This window comes from Oncorhynchus masou, chromosome 15 (genome assembly GCF_036934945.1).
Source record: "Oncorhynchus masou masou isolate Uvic2021 chromosome 15, UVic_Omas_1.1, whole genome shotgun sequence".
In the NCBI taxonomy this organism is placed as follows: domain Eukaryota; kingdom Metazoa; phylum Chordata; class Actinopteri; order Salmoniformes; family Salmonidae; genus Oncorhynchus; species Oncorhynchus masou.
The window spans coordinates 68,732,161-68,742,362 of NC_088226.1; the positions used below are offsets into that span (position 1 = coordinate 68,732,161).

General features: G+C 47.9%; 1 protein-coding gene across 1 annotated transcript in view; it reads right to left on the bottom strand.

Annotated features, from left to right (window-relative positions):
* Nucleotides 1-9,043, bottom strand: part of LOC135556912 (uncharacterized) — a 34,632-nt gene extending 25,589 nt beyond the window's left edge. Inside the window, exons 1-5 of the mRNA XM_064990319.1 lie at nt 7,755-9,043; nt 4,674-6,273; nt 3,042-3,177; nt 1,171-1,316; nt 537-623 (exon numbers count right to left, since the gene is read on the bottom strand). Of these exons, the coding sequence (XP_064846391.1) occupies nt 537-623; nt 1,171-1,316; nt 3,042-3,177; nt 4,674-6,273; nt 7,755-9,043 (3,258 nt within the window). The remainder of the gene's footprint in view (nt 1-536; nt 624-1,170; nt 1,317-3,041; nt 3,178-4,673; nt 6,274-7,754) is intronic.
* Between the last annotated feature and the right edge of the window lie 1,159 nt (nt 9,044-10,202).

The window sequence follows — 10,202 nt, forward strand, 5'->3', positions numbered from 1 at the left end:
CAATAAGGCCTGAGGAGGTGTGGTATATGGCCAATATACCACGGCTAAGGGCTGTTCTTGGATTCCTCCCTTATATTGGTATATTGGCCATATACCACAAACCACCAAGGTGCCTTATTGCTGTTATAAACTGGTTACCAATGTAATTAGAGCAGTAAAAATACATGTTTTGTCATACTTGTGGTATACGGTCTGATATACCACGGCTGTCAACCAATCAGCATTCAGGGCTCGAACCACCCAGTTGATAAATGATAACTTATATATATATATATATATATATAGCTGCTGTGGTAATAACTTGGTACTGTGTGGAGTAAACGGTCCTCAACAACATGTCCAAAGGATGCCCCGAAAGCTAGAAGAGCAAGACATAGGACTCTTATGATAGTAGATCAGATTTTTTCAATAAGGAGAATAGGAATTGAAACTGAAATTTCAGTCAACTTCCTGAATTGAAACCACAACCTGACGGCAGATGCAAAGCGAACACAGAGGTGAGTGTTTTCCCATCGCTCAATACTGTAGTTACACACCTGTGTGTCAGCATTCAGCACTTTGACTGCTTTGGTGGAGATGAAGAGGTCAACTTCTGTCACCATCTGAGAGTCTTCATCTTGGCTCTGTGGGCAGCAGATCATCATAGATAAGGGATCGTCAACTAGATTCAGGTGAGGGATGATGTTTCTCTTGAGCGGATGTTCGGGGTGCGGGAACACAATTGCAAATCATTTGTAAGACTGCAAATCGACCGCAAGAATCCCAAACAGATATAATATTTGACTAAAACATAATCATTTCAAACCTTGCTTACTATTATTGTATACAATCGCGTGTCTCTCTATTATAACGTGGGAATACTTGGGAACAGATTTACAAAATAAAAATGACTTGAATCTAATTTCCTGCTGTTTTTTTTTAATGTCCAACAATGAATATATATATATATTTTATTATAATAATAATTTAAGAAAACTGTCATAAATGGTAGACACACAAAACATGGTGATAAGGAATGCGAGTGCTCCACCATGTGGCTGAAAAAGTGTACTCCAACTGTGAGGTTCTTCAAAGGCAAAAATCCTTATTGTGGTTAGGAAGAATGCATATTCAGTTCAGATGACATTCATTGTTCGATCAGAATATTAGGCAGGCAAAAAAATAGAATACCTTGACCTGGCTGACAGCCTCCTGCGCCTGGGCCATGCGTGTTCCTTTAGATGGGTTCTTGTCAGACAGCAGCTGTGTGGAACCAAGGTAGTTAGCAGCAAAGATGATCCCATCGATCAGGTCCTCCGGCTCACACGGACCTGGGACTGGGCATGAGATTCAGAGTCAGATTCACATTTAGAGTCAGATTCACATTTAAAGTCAGATTCACATTCAGATTTACATTCAGAGTCAGATTCACATTATGAGTCAGATTCACATTCAGAGTCATATTCACATTCAGAGTCATATTCACATTCAGATTTACATTCAGAGTCAGATTCACATTCAGAGTCAGATTCACATTCAGAGTCACATTCAGAGTCAGATTCACATTCAGAGTCAGATTCACATTCAAAGTCAGATTCACATTCAGATTCACATTCAGAGTCAGATTCAGAGTCAGATTCACATTCAGAGTCAGATTCACATTCAGAGTCAGATTCACATTCAGATTCACATTCAGAGTCAGATTCACATTCAGAGTCAGATTCACATTCAGAGTCAAACTCACATTCAGAGTCAGAATCAGATTCAGCTTAACATTCAGAGTCAGACTCACATTCAGAGTCAGACTCACATTCAGAGTCAGAATCAGATTCAGATTTACATTCAGAGTCAGATTCACATTCAGAGTCAGATTCACATTCACATTCAGAGTCAGATTCACATTCACATTCACATTCAGAGTCAGACTCACATTCAGAGTCAAACTCACATTCAGAGTCAAACTCACATTCAGAGTCAGAATCAGATTCAGCTTAACATTCAGAGTCAGACTCACATTCAGAGTCAGAATCAGATTCAGCTTAACATTCAGAGTCAGATTCACATTCAGAGTCAGACTCACATTCAGAGTCAGAATCAGATTCAGCTTAACATTCAGAGTCAGATTCACATTCAGTCAGATTCAGAGTCAGATTCACATTCAGTCAGATTCAGAGTCAGAGTCAGATTCAGATTCACATTCCGAGTCAGATTCACATTCAGATTTACATTCACAGTCAGATTCAGAGTCAGATTCACATTCACAGTCAGATTCAGAGTCAGATTCACATTCAGATGCAGGTTCAGAGTCAGATTCAGATTAACAGTCAGAGTCAGATTCACATTCAGAGTCAGATTCACATTCAGTCAGATTCAGATTAATATTCAGAGTCAGATTCAAATTAACATTCAGAGTCAGATTCACATTTAGAGTCAGACTCACATTCAGTCAGATTCAGATTAACATTCAGAGTCAGATTCAAATTAACATTCAGAGTCAGATTCACATTTAGGGTCAGACTCACATTCAGATTCACATTCAGAGTCAGATTCACATTCAGATTCACATTCCGTGTCAGATTCACATTCAGATTTACATTCAAAGCTAGATTCAGAGTTAGATTCAGAGTCAGATTCACATTCACAGTCAGATTCAGAGTCAGATTCACATTCAGATGCAGGTTCAGAGTCAGATTCAGATTAACAGTCAGAGTCAGATTCAAATTCAGAGTCAGATTCACATTCAGTCAGATTCAGATTAACATTCAGAGTCAGATTCAAATTAACATTCAGAGTCAGATTCACATTTAAAGTCAGACTCACATTCAGATTCACATTCAGAGTCAGATTCACATTCAGATTCACATTCAGAGTCAGATTCACATTCAGAGTCAGAGTTAGTTTCAGATTCAGATTCAGATTCACATTCAGAAGGTCGTTATTGTCCCATTGCTGGGCAATATGGTTGCATCAGTACAGGAACGTCAAGGTACACACCAGAAACCAATCACATGTCCGTTACTCAGGTATGGAATCAATGAACAATACAGAGAAATTACATTTACCATCCACGAAGCTGGGGAACGAGGCGTTGTTCTGTGTTGGTTCAGGCTGAGGTGTGTTGTTGCTGTCCTTCTGTAGGGCCCGGGGCTCTGGGCACTGGGGCCTGCCTGGCTGCTGCTCTGAGACATCGTGAGGCATCTGGAGCAGACAGAGGGGAGATCTTACTAACAACTGGAATAGACAGAGAGGAGATCTTACTAACAACTGGAATAGACAGAGGGGAGATCTTACTGACAACTGGAATAGACAGAGAGGAGATCTTACTAACAACTGGAATAGACAGAGAGGAGATCTTATTAACAACTGGAATAGACAGAGAGGAGATCTTACTAACAACTGGAATAGACAGAGGAGATCTTACTAACAACTGGAATAGACAGAGGGGAGATCTTACTAACAACTGGAATAGACAGAGAGGAGATCTTACTAACAACTGGAATAGACAGAGAGGAGATCTTACTAACAACTGGAATAGACAGAGGGGAGATCTTACTAACAACTGGAATAGACAGAGAGGAGATCTTAATAACAACTGGAATAGACAGAGGGGAGATCTTACTGACAACTGGAATAGACAGAGGGAGATCTTAATAACAACTGGAATAGACAGAGAGGAGATCTTACTAACAACTGGAATAGACAGAGAGGAGATCTTACTAACAACTGGAACAGACAGAGGGGAGATCTTACTAACAACTGGAATAGACAGAGAGGAGATCTTAATAACAACTGGAATAGACAGAGAGGAGATCTTACTAACAACTGGAATAGACAGAGGGAGATCTTACTAACAACTGGAACAGACAGAGGGGAGATCTTACTAACAACTGGAATAGACAGAGAGGAGATCTTACTAACAACTGGAATAGACAGAGAGGAGATCTTACTAACAACTGGAACAGACAGAGGGGAGATCTTACTAACAACTGGAATAGACAGAGAGGAGATCTTAATAACAACTGGAATAGACAGAGGGGAGATCTTACTGACAACTGGAATAGACAGAGGGGAGATCTTACTAACAACTGGAATAGACAGAGGGGAGATCTTACTAACAACTGGAATAGACAGAGGGGAGATCTTACTAACAACTGGAATAGACAGAGGGGAGATCTTACTAACAACTGGAATAGACAGAGAGGAGATCTTACTAACAACTGGAATAGACAGAGGGGAGATCTTACTGACAACTAGAATAGACAGAGGGGAGATCTTACTAACATCTGGAATAGACAGAGGGGAGATCTTACTAACAACTGGAATAGACAGAGAGGAGATCTTATTAACAACTGGAATAGACAGAGGGGAGATCTTACTAACATCTGGAATAGACCGAGGGGAGATCTTACTAACAACTGGAATAGACAGAGGGGAGATCTTATTAACAACTGGAATAAACAGAGGGGATATCTTACTAACAACTGGAATAGACAGAGAGGAGATATTATTAACAACTGGAATAGACAGAGGGGAGATCTTACTAACAACTGGAACAAACATAAACATGACCAGACTGCAGATGAGATTTAACCATGTAGGTCAAATCTGGTGCAATGTTTGTTGTACATGGTCCCTGTCAAGTAAACTAATAACATAAAACAAACCCTGTTGAGTTGGCAGCATCAGGCGGTTACCTGTGTCTGTGTTCTTGTCTGTCTCTCCTCTGGGGACTCCCTCTGTGGCTCTGTGTTCTGATGTGAAGCTGGTGATACATTGACAATCCTTGGATGGCTCTCCAGGCTAGGAGTGGAGTTAGAAGTCGGCCTTGGGCTGAGGCTGGTGGTGTTCTCTCTGCAATGCTGCTGGGTCTGTCTGCCCTGGCTCTCGGTCTGAAAAGAGTGGGCCTGGATGTGGGCCTGGTGGCTCTCCTGGAGGGGAGGGGAGTCAGAGGGGGGCCTGGGACTGGTGGTGCTCTCTCTGCGATGCTGCGGTGTCTGTCGGGTGTGGGGAGTGTGGTCCTGCATTTGAGTCTTGTGGCTGGGAGGGGAGGCAGAAGTGGGCCGGGACCTGGGGAGACTCTCTCTGTAGTGCTGCTGGGACGGAAACTGGTCATTTTGGGCTTTACTGGGTGGGGAGTCAGAGTCGGGCCTGGGGCTGGTAAGGCTCTCTCTACGGTGTTGCATGGTCTGCCAGGCCTCTTGCTGCCGAGGATGGTTCTGGGCCTGGGTCTGGTGGGTGGGAGGAGGGTCAGAAGTGATGGGACTCCCTCTCCGATCCTGAATTTGCCAGGCTTGGGTCTGGGCCTCTGACTGCTGGGTCTGAGCCTGGCTCTCCTGGCTGTGTGTAGGCTCAGTGGTGAGACTCTCTCTGCGATGCTGAGTCTGCTGGGTCTGGGTCTGGTGAGTGGGAGGGCAGTCAAAGGTGGGCCTGACGGAACCTTCTCTGTGGTGCTGCAGTGTCTGGGCCTGTGTCGGATGGGTGGGTGCTTGTCTCTTGTGGTTTTGGGCCTTTGTCGGCAGGACCTGTCGGGCCTGGGTCTGGGCCTGTGTCTTTGCCGGATGGGCCTGTTTTGGGCAGATCTGGGGAGGCTGGGTGTGTGTCTGCTGGGCCTGGCTGTGCTGCGTTTGGGCCGGGGTTTGAGGAGGGTGAGGGTGTGGTGTGATGAAGCCAGATCTAGGTATAGAACTGATGGCACCGTCTCTGCAGTCCTGTGTCTTAGTCTGCTGGCTCTGTCGGGCGTCGCTCTGAGCCTCTAGGTGGTGGTTCTGTGCTGGGTGGGCTTTTGTCGGTCCAGTATGGCACTCTGTCAGGTAGGTGTGTGTCTGGTAGGCCTGTTTTGGGCGGGTCTGGGTGTGGGATTGTGTCTGGTGAGGTTGTGGGGTGCTGGAACTGGGCCCGGATCTAGGCCTGGGCCTTGGCCTTGGTGGTCTGGGCCTGATAGCAGCCTCTCTGCAGTCCTGTGTCTCTGAGCTGCTGCTACTGCTCATACATACCTTAATCTCAGATACTATCTGTCCGGTGTCTTCCTCCCTGTCAGTTTCCCTCCCGACCCTTCCTCCTTCCCTCCCACTCTTTCCTCCTCCCCTCTCGCTCCTCCCACCTCGTCCTCCTCCCCTCCCCTGCCTCTTCACCTCCTTATGGGCCCTTTGAGGGGCATCACAAATCCAATCCCTTCCCCCTCCACTTCCCCTATAGGGGGCCCTTTGTGGGGACTCTGAGACACACACTGAGATCGTTCTGTCCTCAGGGGTGTCACAGTTTCTCAAAGAGTAGACCTTACCATCTTCCCTGTCCCTGTCACCCCTCTCTTCCTTTCTCATTCTCTCTCCCTCTCTCACCCCCTCCCTCTCTCCCTCTCTCACCCTTACCCTCTCCCCCTCCCTTTCTCCTGCTCTCATCATCCTCCCCCCCTCCCTCTCTCCTGCTCTCATCCTCTCCTCCTCCCTCACCCTCTCCCTCTCTCTCATCCTCTCCCCCTCTCCCTCTCTCATCCTCTCCCCCTCTCCCTCTCTCATCCTCTCCCCCTCCCTCTCTCCCTCTTTCACCCTCTCCCTCTCTCTCATCCTCTCCCCCTCCCTCTCTCCCACCCTCACCCCACCCCTCTCTCCCTCTCTCATCCTCTCCCCTTCCCTCTCTCCCTCTCTCATCCTCTCCCACTCTCCATCTCTCATCCTCTCCCCCACCCTCTCTCTCATCCTCTCCCCCTCCCTCTCTCCCTCCCTCATCCTCTCTCCAGCCCTCTCTCTCATCCTCTCCCCCTCCCTCTCTCCCTCTCTCATCCTCTCCCCCACCCTCTCTCTCATCCTCGCCCCCACCCTCTCCCTCTCTATCATCCTCTCCCCCTTCCTCTCTCCCTCTCTCATCCTCTCCCCATCATTCTCCTGGTGGCTGGTAGTGATTTTATTTTCCTGCTCTCTGTCCTCTGTCTCTTCAGACTCCTCCTCTGTGTACGTGGTCACATCCCGCTCTTCCTCTGTTTCACCAGTTTCATCTGGGAAATTCTCCTCCTCCTGCCCCTCCTCTTCCTCCTCCTGCCCCTCCACCTCCTCCTCCTGCCCCTCCACCTCCTCCTCCTGCCCCTCTACCTCCTCCTCCTGCCCCTCTACCTCCTCCTCCTGCCCCTCCACCTCCTCATCCTGCCCCTGCCCCTCCTCCTGCCTCTCCACCTCCTCCTGCCCCTCCACCTCCTCCTCCTGCCCCTCCACCTCCTCCTCCTGCCCCTCCACCTCCTCCTCCTGCCCCTCCACCTCCTCTTTTTCTTCCTTGTCTCCAGCCTTGGGTGTCTGATGTGGATTGTCATTGAACTGATGGTAATGCTCAGAAGAGCTACAGTGTTTTCTATCTTTATCCTGCATCTCCTCAGACTCAGGGCCGTACAGTGGCCTTGTGGGTTTGTATTGTACAGTGGTGCTGTTGTCCCCCTCCACACTACCCTCCACATAGGTACCATCCTCACCTTCTACATAGGTGGCATCCTTGGGGCAATAGGGTCCATCCTCACATTCTTCTACGTAGGTTCCATCTTGGAGTTTCATGTAGGTTCCGTCTTGGTGTTTCACGTAGGTTCCGTCTTGGTGTTTCACGTAGGTTCCGTCTTGGTGTTTAATGTAGGTTCCGTCTTGGTGTTTCACGTAGGTTCCATCTTGGTGTTTCATGTAGGTTCCGTCTTGGTGTTTAATGTAGGTTCCGTCTTGGTGTTTAATGTAGGTTCCGTCTTGGTGTTTAATGTAGGTTCCGTCTTGGTGTTTAATGTAGGTTCCGTCTTGGTGTTTCACGTAGGTTCCGTCTTGTGTGTTTCTTGGTGTTTAATGTAGGTTTCGTCTTGGTGTTTCACGTAGGTTCCGTCTTGGTGTTTCACGTAGGTTTCGTCTTGGTGTTTCACGTAGGTTTCGTCTTGGTGTTTCACGTAGGTTCCGTCTTGGTGTTTAATGTAGGTTCCGTCTTGGTGTTCCACATAGATACCATCCTGCGCCTCAGGGTAGTACCTCACCTCCATACCCTGGTCTTCCACCTGCAGCACCTGATCAATGTCTTGCTCCACACCTTCCACATCTGAACCCACATTGTCGTACTCTGAGCAGCTGTCCTCCTCCTCCTCCAAGCTGTCAGGGGTGGTGGAGTCACCGGGCAGGTTCAGAGAGATCTTGGAGGAGACACTAGCTCTAGCAGGGACAGGAAGAGGTGAACTGGAGGGACTAATCAGACACGGCTGGTAAGGACTGGTAAGGACAGGTGATGGTTTAACAGCCCTGGACTGTCTCCTGTCTCCTGTCTCCTGACTGGATGGGGAGTCAGAGGTGGGCCTGGTGCTGGGGCTCGTTGGAATCTCTCTGAGATGCTGCTGGGCCTGGGCGTCTGACTGCCGAGAGTAGTTCTGGGCCTGGGCGTCTGACTGCCGAGGGTAGTTCTGGGCCTGGGCGTCTGACTGCCGAGGGTAGTTCTGGGCCTGGGCGTCTGACTGCCGAGGGTAGTTCTGGGCCTGGGCGTCTGACTGCCGAGGGTAGTTCTGGGCCTGGGCGTCTGACTGCCGAGGGTAGTTCTTGGCCTGGGCGTCTGACTGCCGAGGGTAGTTCTGGGCCTGGGTCATTTTGCTGTAGGCCTGGGTTGGGCGGACCTGGGTTGGGCTAGCAGGGACAGGTGATGCAGGCCCAGGGGTCCTCTCTTCATTGTTATTGTCCAGCTCCTCATTGCTGGTGCTCTGCGAGTGTTGAGGAGGGCCTTCACTCTTCAGACTCCGAATTCCATCATGTAGTCTTTCAGTTGTGCCTTTGCTGCTCAGACCCCAGGGTTCTTCATCAGTAGGCTCCCCTGTGGATAGGGGGTCAGGGCAGGGTGGCGGGTCCTTACGCCTCAAACTCTGTGGTCTTTCTTTCTGAGGTCCTTCATCATGAGGTCCTTCATTAGACTCCTCTGTGGATCCTGTGGGACCCGGGCTGGGCGGAGGACTGGGGGCCAATATTCTCCTAATAGTTCCTGGCTTCTTCTCTATGGATCCTCCTGGGCATGATGAAGGGCTGGGTCCCAGGATTCTGGTGATCTTCCCTGGTTTCTTCCCATGAGCCATGGCTCAGGCTGGCCTATCCCAACACTATCCTCAGTCCTAGAATAACACAGCAATGAACCCGTGGTCAAATTATAATTGGAATTGCATATCGGGTTTACAAGCCAAACCTATGCCTAGGATATAGTTTACTGGTTCTATTTACACAGCTAGACCAAATAAGGGTGTACGGGAACGCATGCAATCCCCAAGTGAGCGAAATCAAATGGTTTATTCTTCTAAAACTGCGTCACTACACATCTGTGTTTAATAATACCCGCCAAACATACACATCGAAATGTCGAAATGTCCCTGTCCGTGGTGTTGAACTGTACGGATGACTGATGCTATTTGTAGTGGGACTTTTTGTTGATCATTATGACGTTGCAAATGCTGTTGCTCGTGTGGATTTTATACAATCTCACGCGAGATTATTCAATTTGCACACTGCAGATAATCAGATGATAAACGATCACGCCAAACTTTTGCCGCAACTGCAGGGGTAATGTTGTTAGAAAACTGTTCCTCGAGCACAGGACAGGGAAACGCACGCATTCGTTCTATCTCCAACCTATTTCTTCAATCGGATCCGGGTTTTCACTGCCCTCAGCATATTATCCTTGTCTTTCGTAAAACGCAGGGATGGTTTTCTCATCCATTCTCTGAAAATCCCGATTCGTCACATTGATCTATAGCCATGTAAATCGCAGACAGGCAAACCGTTAAGTTATTATAAGCACAATTAACATCGACCTTGATTTGAACGATTTCTCATTGAGACTGCATCACGCTGGTGTAGTGGTATAGGCTAAATAGGCTGTTGGTGTGTGCCATGATTCCTCTGTGCCATTAGGACCACATCTTTATAATAGGGATTTCAGATATAGAGTTGCAAACTGAATATGCTACTGATCTCTTTCTGTTTAAGCTTCCCAATCAAAACAATATAGGCTGATGTCCGACTTACCAGCATCGACTGATGATAGGCTCTTAGCTCCTTTGAAATTATTGCCTATGTCCCGATCAGAGATTTGCCTTAGAAACCCCAGAATATGGTGAATTTGGAAGCCAGGGGCAAGTAGCCCTGGAACATGTGTAAGGAATACCCCGTGCAGGTTCTATTCTCTCCTCAGTACGTGCGGGCAGCACCCCGATGAAATGGTCTGGTCCATCTGATTTTAAT